Source organism: Chrysemys picta, chromosome 5 (genome assembly GCF_011386835.1).
Source record: "Chrysemys picta bellii isolate R12L10 chromosome 5, ASM1138683v2, whole genome shotgun sequence".
Classification (NCBI taxonomy): Eukaryota; Metazoa; Chordata; order Testudines; family Emydidae; genus Chrysemys; species Chrysemys picta.
This window is the reverse complement of record NC_088795.1, coordinates 144188441-144199775: the sequence shown is the minus strand read 5'-3', so window position 1 is coordinate 144199775 and position 11335 is coordinate 144188441. Positions and strand designations below refer to the sequence as shown.

The 11335-nt window shown below is 56.6% G+C and overlaps 1 protein-coding gene across 6 annotated transcripts; it reads right to left on the bottom strand.

Moving 5' to 3' along the window:
* Positions 1–222: 222 nt before the first annotated feature.
* On the bottom strand, positions 223–6894 carry LOC101953511 (putative N-acetyltransferase 8B). Of its 6 annotated transcripts, XM_065598440.1 has the most exons (5): positions 6583–6894; positions 4117–4286; positions 3614–3723; positions 2217–2506; positions 223–1052 (listed from the first exon to the last, which is right to left on the bottom strand). In XM_065598440.1, the coding sequence occupies exons 4-5, from the start codon at positions 2264–2266 to the stop codon at positions 359–361; spliced, it is 744 nt and encodes a 247-aa protein (XP_065454512.1). In that variant the 5' UTR covers positions 2267–2506; positions 3614–3723; positions 4117–4286; positions 6583–6894; the 3' UTR covers positions 223–358. The 6 variants fall into 6 exon arrangements, with proteins under 6 accessions (XP_065454512.1, XP_065454514.1, XP_065454510.1 ...); XM_065598442.1 differs by lacking the exon at positions 2217–2506; XM_065598438.1 differs by lacking the exon at positions 3614–3723 and having other exon boundaries at positions 1655–2506.
* Positions 6895–11335: the final 4441 nt, after the last annotated feature.

The window sequence follows — 11335 nt, the reverse complement described above, 5'->3', positions numbered from 1 at the left end:
TCAAATGAACCTTCACGGAGGTTTCCTTGCCAGGGTCACCTGGTTCTTTAGGGGTCAGGGATCATCTAGAACCACTGAGCAAATGGGGGTGAGTCTGATCCCGGCCGGCTCAGCTCCAGGGGTGAAGTTCAGATCCAGGGGACCCAAGTGGCTGCGGGGAAGGGGGAGCCCCTGGGGGAACAATAATCCCAAGCCAGCACAAGAACAGTGTCACGCACGTGAGACTTTTCCTCCAAGCTCAGTTTATTTTTTAACCGAAAAGGTAAAAAAGTAGCAACTTGCTGGGAGTTAATTAACAAGCCAGGCAAAGCTCCCAGCGGCTGAGCAGGCAGGCGAAGAATCGGCCCCCCCTGAGCCTTCAGCGAGACCCTGGAATCTCGTATCGGTAATAGAAGACGGAGAACTGCAGGAAGCTGGCGAGGCGCGATGGGGACCTCTGTGAGACCCTCCGGAAGCCCATGCTCTCGTACAGCTGCTGGGCCGAGTACTGAACCATGGAGGTGGACAGCACGACCGCACTGTACCCGCGTTCCTGGGCGAAGCGGATGACCGTCCTGCAGAGCGCCCTGGCGATGCCCCGTCCCCGGTGCTCCCTCCCCACAGACATACGCTTCAGTTCCAGGGCATGCCCCCTTTCTGAGGAGTCCTTGGGTAGGACGGCCCCCACCATGCCCACCACCGCCCCCTCAGCCTCTGCCACCCAGAGACAAGAGTCTGCTGCCTCCAGGTAGGTTCTCCGGATGTCCAGTAGGTCATTGCGAAGAGACTGCTGGACGTAATCGGTCCAGAGAGACCGGATGAAAAACCAGCCACCGGTGAGAGCGAGCAGGAGAGCCAGGAGGGAGACCAGGAGGGACCCGGAGGCCGCAAGCACCACCAGGAACAGGCCCAGGAAGAGCAGCTGGGTCTGGGGATGCTTCAACACGTGGATGTAGCCAGCAGGAGCGTGCTCCTTAATCCCACGTCCGAACATGGTGCGCACGGCCTCGTAGTCACCGTCCTCGTACTGCCGGATGCGGTACGGGGCCATGGGGCCGCGCAGCCCAGGCACCCTAGGGCAGACAGAGATTAAACCAGGGGAGTGGGTTGGGACACTGCTGATCCACTAGCCACTTCCCGCAGTTCCCCTCGCTTCTCACTGCACTGGGCTCCACGCCACCCTCACTGACTCCTGGCAAACACCTGCCACGCCTCCACCCACCGCCCTGCCATCTCATCACCCCCACTCCCAGCTACCTCAGCACCCACCCATCAGCCCTGCCCTGCGAGAGGAGCACCAGGAACGGGTGGGGGGCGGAGGGAGACGATCTCTCGTAGGGGCTCAGGATCAAGGGGCTGGGGGGGCAGGACAGGGGGCTTCACTAGGTGGACGCTGCCCCTTTAAACGCCAGCCCTAGCTGGTGACAGGCTGGCCGTGGAGGTTCCATGCCCAGGGCCGTCCTTAGCCATAGGCGGAATAGGCAGTGGCGTAGGGCACCGCTCGTCCAGGGGCACCACACGCTCTGCCAGACAGAGGGCAAGCGGTGGAGCATGTAAGAGCTGCGCTGGGTCCTAGAGAGAGCCGAATGCCTGCAGCACAGTCTGGTGGGGCGGGGGGGGGGGGGGAGGATTAGCTGCTGGGGTCTCTGGGGGGGGGGGTGGGGAAGGAACTCACCTGTGACTGTGACTCTCTCCCCTGGCGTGAGGTGAGGCAGACTGGGTGGCTCTGGCAGTGTCCTTTGTTGGCCCCCTCCCCATAACGTCCATTCTTCCCCCCCCCCCCCACGGAGCACCACCCCTTTTCCCCTCCCCCCCACGGAGCAGCCCTCTCTCCCTCCTCCCTTCCGGCAGGGCTGGGATGGGTGAGGCGCTAGGGAAAGTGGGGAGGGGTGGGGCGTTGCGTGCTGACTCTGAGGAATGAAAGTGAAACTAACTCACTTCCTCGGCACCTAGCCAGGGTTGGAATGTCACGCACAGCTGCTGGGCTGGGGAAAGGGTGACCAGTGTGAAAAATCAGGACAGGGGGTTGGGGTAGGGTGACCAGATGTCCCACTTTTATAGGGACAGTCCCAATTTTGGTTGTTTTTTTTTCTTATACAGGCTCTTAACCCTCCACCCCCTGTCCTGATTTTTCACACTTGCTGTCTGGTCACCCTAGGTGGGGGTTAATTGGTGCCTCTATAAGACAAAGCCCCAAATATCGTGACTGGCCCTAAAAAATCAGGACATCTGGTCACCGTAGCTGGGGAGCGCGTCTCTGCCCCGGGCTGGCAGCGATCCATCTCATCCGGGGGGAGCTGCGCAGGGCAGGACGCGCTGCTGTGGCTCCATGGGTGCCCTGTCCCTGAGATCAGATGCTGGGCTAACTTCACCATGGTCCGTGGGGCTGGCAGTGGTGCCCATTGGCGTGTGATTGGACCTGAGGGTTTGCTGCTGCTGTTGCCACTCTGCACCCCAAGAGGTGGATTTTGGGGTCCTGCAGTTTTCCACCGATCTCCTCCTCTACTGCAGCTGTTGGACCAGCAGGCTGGGGGTGAGCCAAGCATGAAAGCAGTATTGTGTTGCCATTTAGATTGTCATTTAACAACTTTGTTTGCCAAAAATGCTTGCTAACAATCCTGAATCCAATTTCAATATTAAAAAAAAAAATCAATATCTTAGCCAAAAACAGAAAATGAAGTTGTTGACAATTATTTGTGACAGGTTTGGGGCAGGGAGTGAGCCAGTTTTCATCAGAGAAACAAAAAATGTTGACTGGCTTTCCTATAGCCCTGGTACTGCTGAATAGAGCCTCCAACACCTGTAACATGCTCGTCTCCTTACTCGTGTATAGAGCGACCATCTGTTGTACTAAGATTCTCTTGCTTTTTTCCCCAGTGAGTCAGTATAGCTTTTGCCAGCCCAGAGGTCAGGGCCGGCTCCAGGCACCAGCTTCTCAAACAGGTGCTTGGGGCGGCCGCTCCGGAGCGGGGCGGCAGGTCCAGGTATTCGGTGGCAATTCAGCGGACGGTCCCTCACTCCGCCTGGGAGCGAAGGACCTCCCGCCGAATTGCCGCCGCAGATCGTGATTGTGATCGCGGCTTTTTTTTTTTTGGCTGCTTGGGGCGGCCGAAACCCTGGAGCCGGCCCTGCCAGAGGCTGGGCAGCCAATGTCTTACGTTTTCACAATGTTTTGTCCAACTTTCATAAAGTAAATACATGGTTAATACGAGTTTAAAAGGCCAGGGACACTTCCTTGTGAAGAATCTGTGCAGCAGATCACGCTGGAGCTGTGAAAATGTCCGTTTGTGATGGAACTTTAGAGGCAGTGATTTATCCTGTATTTCTGGCAGTGCCCAAAATGTGCTGCTATTGCTAATGTCTTTCCAAACAAAAATGAGGCACAACAGGACTTGTGTACCATTTCTGTGCTACCGTAATCTAGAGGAGATGATTCTGTGCTGACTTCATTCTTTGTGCTGTACCTAGGAGTAAAACTAGGGTTCTATTTCCCCACTGCTCGGAAACCCAGCTTATTAAACTGGATAATGCCATTGATCTATTTACAGTAGAAGGTTGATAGAGAGTTGTAACTAACATTAAGACTGATGCCCACTATACATTTAAAACTAAAAAGTGGCTTTGTAAAAATGACCTGGGTTTCCAACTCTACCGTGTCTCAGTCAGGGCGGAGCGCCTTGGGAGGTGTCCTCACACTAGCTCGAAGTCACAGACTCACGACTATATTATATTATTTGCTTCATTCTGTCAATAAATCAGATTTTTTTCTATAGCGCTACTTCTTTAGTGCTAGTCCACCAGCATTACAGTGTGCTTCATTAAGTTAAACTGTTTTTAATAAAGTGCATGTGGCAAGTTTTCCAATACTGTCAGCTTATATTTGTGCTGCTAAGAGCAAGTCAGGCATAAGGGCACCAGTTTAATAATCCCGCCTAGGGCACCATAAATCCTAAGGACGGCCCTGTCCGTGCCCCACGCTCCCAGCAGCTCCCCAGACTAATGGGCTGCGATCCCGTCTGGAAGGGGAAGGCGGGTGTCTGTGGATCAGCCTCTCCCCCTCCCCCAGATCCACACCCAGAGCAGCTCGCACTGCAGTGATCCCGTCACCCTCGTCCCCTTGCCCAGCGCGGTACCTACCCAGCGGGGGTGCAGCGCTGCTCAGGAAGACCTGCTGACCTTGCAGGAGTGTTGGGAGCAGATCCCTAGATCCCAAGTCCCCGGAGATTCCACGCTCGGGAGCAGAAGAGGCTTCCTGGACTTGTGGGAGAAGAGAGCTGCTCTGTATCCAGGGACTTTGCCCCACACCGCTGGGGACAAAGGACAATAACCATCAGCTGGGACCAATCCCACAGGAAGCTCCTCGACTCCATGGGGCACTTCCTGGATTCCCTATTCCTCCTCTGCTCTTTCACCTTCCCCAGCAAGGAGCAGGGCAGGGGGCCCAGCCCTGGGATGGGAGGGGAACCCTGGGTAGCAGGAGGGGTTGGGAGACCCCAGAGGGGGCAGATGTCAGCTGGATAGAGAGGAACGAAGGGGTGGGAGGGAAGGGGTGGGAGCCCCGGTGCAGGCACACAGCTCGGGGATTGTTTTAAGGCAGGAATGGCCATAAACCCCCTGCATGGCCACTTCGCCAGGCCCCCTGGAGCGTTCATTGGGTGGTTTGATTTGTCTCCCCCCAGCCAGTGATCACAACGAACAGAAAAACATTAAGGAAATTCTCCCCGGCCTTGTCGTGGGCGTACGTGAGCCGAACCCAGCCCCCGCAGGAGGCCAGCAGCCATCCCAGGCAGCTGCCGGGTGGTGGGTTGGGCACTGACTAGGGTTACCATATTTCAGCAAGCAAAAAAGAGGACGGGAGGAGCCCCGCTCCTGTCCTGCCCTAGCCCCTCCCCATCCTGCCCTAGCCCCGCCCCTATCCCTCCTACTTCCCCCCCTCAGGACCCCCAACCCTCCCCCCGTTCCTTGTCCCCTGACTGCCCCCTCCTGAGACCCTCCCCCCATCCTAACTGGCCCCCTACCTGTCCCCTGACTGCCCCAACCCTCATCCACACCCCCACCCCCACACAAACCCCTGGGACTCCCACGCCCCATCCAACCATTCTCCACCTCCTGATAGCCCCCCGCCCCCAGAACTCCCGACCCATCTAAACCCCTCTGCTCCCTGTCCCCTGACTGCTCCAATCCCTCTCCCCACCCCTGCCCCCTGACAGCCCTGCCCCCAGAACTCCCAACCCCCCCCCTTGTCCCCTGACTGCCCTCTCTTGGGACCCCTGCTCCTAACTGCCCTCCAGAACCCCACCCCCTACCTAAGCCTCCCTGTTCCTTGTCCCCTGACTGCCCCCTCCTAAGACCCCCCCCAACTGCCCCCCAGGACCATACCCCCTACCTGTACCCTGACTGCCCAAAACCTTATCCACCCTCCCCCAGAAAGCCCCCCCCGAACTCCCGACCCCCTCCCCGTCTCTTGACTGTCCCCTCCAGAACCTTCCTGCCCCTTCTCCGACCCCTTGGCCCCCTTGTTGTTGGCCTTCGCCTAACGTCTCGGTGAGCTTGCTCAGGAACGGCCTGAGCCGTTCGTCCCGGCACACTGGGGAGCGGGAGGAGCTCCAGACTGCCGGAGGCGATCTGCGAATGCAGGGAGGGAGGGAGGGAGGGAGTGATCTCTGCTGCAGGGGGGAGGAGGGGTCTCTCTGGCTGTCAGAGCCCCATGTAAGTGGCACCATCTGGCTGGCTGCCCTGTTAGCCGCGTGCGCTCTGCATGGGGGGGAGAAGTCCGGACATTTACAAGTCCCCCCCTGGACGCTATTTTTAGCTCAAAAAGCCGGACATGTCTGGGGGAATCCGGACGAAGGGTAACCCTAGGCACTGACCCGGGAGCCTGGCACTGCTGGTGACGGGGGCAGGCTGCTCAGTGCCTCCCTTTGCACACCTGGCCTTGCACACTTTGGTGCGAAGCTCTGTGGATCTAACACTTCCCTGGGGAGACCCCGGACGGCCTGACTCCCAGCTGCAGGCTCTAACCACAGGCCCCTCGTGCTGCTCAGAAGCTCGCCTGCTCTGGGGCATGGTGAGTGACGGCTGCTCTCGGGGAAATGCTCCATGCCCGGCACAGGGGAGGCCCTGACGTGCGCCGGATCCCCTCGGTTCGGCCTGGCCCTTACACACCCAGGCACTGCGGGAAGCTCTGCAGAGGGAGCGCAGCAGTCAGTGCTCACCCGCTCACACCTGTTCTGCTGCCTGGCTGGGCAGGACGCCTGGGTTCTCTCCCCTGCTCTCAGAACACCCTGGGCTCCAAAGCTCAGTGTAGCCGCGGCTTGGCCAGCCAGTCCCCAGGAACAGCCCCCACCTCCACGGCGCCTGCATGGGCACTGCGGGCTGGCCAGCTCAGGGCCTTGGAAGCGGTTTCAGTTCCTGCTTTTGCAGCTGAGAAGGAAACGGTCCCAGCTGCAGCCAAGAGCAAAGCCTGTTCCTCTCCCGAGCAGCCCCTTAGCACCATGGCACAGGGCCCCCCAGGCCAGCCATTGTTCTGTGGCCGTACAAACCCCCAGGCTGCAGCGACACTCTGCAGTGCCCCCAACCCCCTCTCCCGCCTGCAGGACTCACCTGTGCACAGACCCAGCCAGGGGCCTCCCAGCCGGAGGGAAAGCCCCCCACTTCCAGCCAGGAGCTCCAGAGCAGCGGTGATACAACCGCTAGCTGCCCAGAGCCGGGATGTAGCCGCCCTCCCCGGGAATCCAGCCAGCTGGCAGGGCCCAGGCTGCTTAAAGGGAAAGCAGGCTTTAGAGAGAGCCTGACGCAGGCAGCTCTGCCTGGGGGGACAGGACGGGGTCTTTGCAACAGTTCAGCTTTCCCCCGACAGCCGCACTCCAGCAATAAGCTGCTCCCCCCCCCCACGCACTCCAGAGCCCCCCCCTCTAACTGCTTCCCTCCTCGCTGGCGGAAGCTCAAGCTGGTTCCTGGGCGTGGAAGCAGATTACAGCTGCGTCTCGTCGCCTTTGCATGGCACCAAACGAGCTGCTCTGTGGCTGGGAGTCCCCATCTCTGTAAGGGGATCACAGCACGACCCCCCCGCCAGCGGCCGAGGCACATTCCCTGGGGGTCAGGCCTCGGCCACTTCACGCAGCAGCTAACAGCCAGAAGCCAGGCTGTGTGGGCTAGTGGCTGGGGCAGTGGGCTAGCATGCAGGAGACCGGGGCTACCCCAGCTCTGCCCCTGACCTGCTGCGGGACGTCGGTTCCCCGCCCATTCTGCCGCCCGAGGGGACAGAGCCTGGCTCCTACACAAACGGAACAGGTGGAAACCCCAGCGCTGTGCGGGCGCTGTGTGCCCAGCTCCCACAGCTCTGCTGGTGCCCCTCAATCCCAATTCGCAGCCCCTGCTAGCCCAGCCCTGCCCCCAAAGCTCTGCCATTGCCCTTCAAGTCCGACCCACAGCCCCTGCTAGCCCAGCCCTGGGCTCCCCCCCAGCTCTGCCAATGCCTGCCCGGTGATTTACGGGTTGCACACTGGCTCGGCAAGGCTGGGCAAGCTATGCCCAGATCCATCCCTGTGCCCCTGAAATTCTGACCAGAACGAGCCCCTGCGCCCCCACGATGCCCGAGGCTTGCTGAAGCGAATGGTGTGAAAGCAGGGGTTGAATTGGATTCCACGGGCCGAATCAGACGGCTCCAGGGACCCCGGGGGCAGGGTACGTCCTGTCACTTCACCCACCTCCGGGCAGCATGCACAGGGGCAGGGGGCTGCAGGGGCGCCGGGTGGCTGCTGATACACCAACGAGCTGGGCCCAGACGAGCCCGGGAGCGCGGTGGCTCTGCTTTACCCCCGTGCGTCCCATCGAGGTCAATGGGAGTTAGGCACCCAACCGGTTTAACCGTTGTAAACATGCCCCGGCGTTACAGCAGCACACTCTGATCCTGCAGACACCCCCGCCCGGAGCTCAGGAGAGCGGCTGGGGGGCTGGCTACGGGCGCAGGAGTCGAGGGGCTACGCCCGCCACGGCTGGCTCAGCGGGGAGCAAAGGAGGGACTTGAAACCCGGGGGCAAACCATGAAGCTGGCGTGTGCACCCCTCCCCCCTCCTTCCACTGGATGAGGTGCTGGCCCATGGTGGCCTCCCAGCCCCAGCCCCCTAAAGGCAGGCAGGGTTCAAAGCCAGGGTGTGGTTGGGCTGTTCCCATCTCAGTCCCTGCCCCCCCATCCCAGCCCCTTTGCCCTCCCTTGGCAGCCCCTGCGGGGTGCTGGCGTTGCCTCCTTCCTCCTCCCGCGAGGTTTGCGGCTGGCCCTGTCTAGGAACCTCAGCTGGTCCCCATCGCGCTGGTGTCTGGGCACCTCCCACCCTTTAGTATAGAACATAAGTGTGACGTTACTAATGAGTGTGAATATGATGTAACTGGAATATGCTTCATGCAAAAGGTCTCTGGTAAGGTACCATTACAAAGCTTATAATCTACTGAGTGTGTTCATCCTATTTGTATGACTGTATCATTCTTGTATCTGAAACTAGGAGTATAAACTATAATTCTTTGGTCCTATTGTAGTTATGCAAAATGTGGGCCATTAACGGTGGTTTGGAATCTTGATGGCTCCCGTCAACCAGGACAATTGACTGTAGAGGCTCTGTTTACTTGCAGGCCGTCCTGTGAGACAGGTCGGGAAGAATGAAGGCTTGGGGTCTCACAGGACATGTGACCATGTCACCTGGTACTGAAATCCATCTTAAACCTGGTACTTTTCCATTTAGAAGGAGGAGTGGGGACCCAAAGAGACAAAAGATTCCCGCCTTGGGCCAAAGCCATATAAGGGGGTGGAACAGAACAAAGGGGGCTACCACCTGAGCTGGAACAAGGACTGTACCAAGGGAAAGGATTGGGCCCAGACTAGGAAGGAGTCTGGTCTGTGGTAGAAGCTTATTGGAACATCTCTGAGGGTGACATTTCATCTGTAATCAGTTTCTTAACGTATTAGGCTTAGACTTGCATGTTTTTGTTTTATTTTGCTTGGTAATTTACTTTGTTCTGTCTGTTATTACTTGGAACCACTTAAATCCTACTTTTTATATTTAATAAAATCACTTATTGCTTATTAATTAACACAGAGCAAGTATTAATACCTGGGGGAGCAAACAGCTGTGCATATCTCTCTATTGGTGTTATAGAGGGCGGACAATTTATGGGTTTACCCTGTATAAGCTTTATACAGGGTGAAATGGATTTATTTGGGGTTTGGACCCCATTGGGAGCTGGATGTCTGGGTGCTGGAGACAGGAGCACTTCTTAAGCTGTTTTCAGTTAAGCCTGCAGCTTGTGGGGGACGTGGTTCAGACTTGGGTCTGTGTTTGCCGCAGGCTAGCGTGTCTGGCTCCAGCAGGCAGGGTACTGAAGTCCCAAGCTGGCAGGGAAAACGGGCTCGGAGGCAGTCCCAGCACATCAGGTGGCAATGCCAAGGGGGTCTCTGTGATCGAACCCGTTACAGTGGCGTAGTCGGCAGGAACTGTGCACAGCTGATCGCTTTGAGACACTGGTAGTGATTTAAAGTGAGTTTTAAGTGTGGTGGCCGGAGAGCAGATGAACTGGTTACTGGTTTGTTATTTTCTGTTTGCGTATTTCGGGTGAGGGAAATAGGGACAGAAAAGGAAGCAATATGAGTGAGAGTGAAGCTGAGAAGAAGCTGGAACTGCACAGGTTGCAGATTGCCCAGAAAGGCTGAACACTGGGCGCTGGGAAAGTTCCTGTTAACTGAGAAGCCCCTGGGCTGAGTGAATCTCAGTTCCAGTGAACTGCAGATGGGTGTGGCCCAACCTCTGGGTCTGTGCTGACAGGAGTGGAGGGGCGCCTGTTCTGACATGAGGGGGTTCTCTGTGGTATCCCAGCCCATCAAGTGTCAGTCTCAAGGGGAGATAAATGGAAATTGACGCGCAATTTGCCCAGGAAAAGGCTGCCATGGAGACAGAAGCAGCGAGACAAAGGGCTGCCCACCAGCAAACCCTGGACTTAAAAGACAAAGCAGTTGAGGCCCAGAGAGAAGCACAAATAGAGACCCAGAAGCACGAACTGGCTGTAATGGAGTGGAAGAGGGGCACAGAGACATGGATCCTGGAGATAGAAGTTGGGGTCCTGGTGACTGCTGCAGTGGGAACAGACCCCAAGGACTCTATAGCTGGAAGCAAGCCCAACCTGAGTGAGGGGGGGGATTTTGCTGTCCAGTGACCGGTCTGTCATAGCTGGTAGCTGTGAGCCCACAGCTGGATCAGGGTCCCCTTCCCTTTTGGGGGACACAGGAGTGTCTGCCCCAGAGGGGAGCCCAGAGAGGAATTTCAGGTACACTGCCTCCGCCACGGACAGTGTCCAAGTCTCTGGTAGTAAGTTCAGGAGGTGACGTAGTCCCAGCACATCAGGTGGCAATCCCAATGGGGGTCTCTGTGACCCAGCCTGTCACAATAAGAACATAAGAACGGCCAGACTGGGTCAGACCAAAGGTCCATCCAGCCCAGTGTCCTGTCTGCCGACAGTGGCCAGTGCCAGGTGCTCCAGAGGGAATGAAGAGAACAGGGAATCATCAAGTGATCCAGCCCGTGTCGCCCATTCCCAGCTTCTGGCAAATTGAGGCTAGAGATACCATTCCTGCCCATCTTGGCTAATAGCCATTGATGGACCTATACTCCATGAACTTATCTAGTTCTTTTTTGAACCCTGTTATGGTCTTGGCCTTCACAGCATCCTCCAGCAAGGAGTTCCACAGGTTGACTGTGCGTTTTGTGAAGAAATACTTCCTTTTGTTTTTTTTAAACCTGCTGCCTATTAATTTAATTTGGTGTACCTTGTTCTTCTGTTATGAGAAGTAATACTTTCTCTACACCAGTCAGGATTTTATAGACCTCAATAATATCTCCCCTTAGCCATCTGTTTTCCAAGTTGAAAAGTCCCAGCCTTATTAATCTCTCCTCATACAGAAGCTGTTCCATACCCCTAACCATTTTTGTTGCCCTTTTCTGAACCTTTTCCAATTCCAATATATCTTTTTTTGTGATGGGGTGACCACATCTGCACACAGTATTCAAGATATGGGCATACTATGGATTTATATAGAGGCAACACGATATTTTCTGACCTATTGTCTATTCCTTTCTTAATTATTCCCAGCATTCTGTTCACTTTTTTGACTGCCGCTGCACATTGAGTGGCTGTTTTCAGAGAACTCTCCACAGTGACTCCAAGATCTTTCTTGAGTGGTAACAGCTAATTTAGACCCCATCATTTTATATGTATAGTTGGGATTATGTTTTCCGATGTGCATTACTTTGCATTTATCAACATTAAATTTCATCTGCCGTTTTGTTGCCCAGTCACCCAGTTTGGAGAG

What these genes read in the sequence shown, in the direction of transcription:
- LOC101953511 (XM_065598438.1), bottom strand. Translation starts at nt 1,746, where the DNA reads ATGGACGTTATGGGGAGGGGGCCAACAAAGGACACTGCCAGAGCCACC. An exon ending in GGAGAGAGTCACAGTCACAG is followed by an intron (nt 1,053 to 1,654) that starts GTGAGTTCCTTC and finishes TGTCTGCCCTAG; the next exon opens with GGTGCCTGGGCTGCGCGGCC.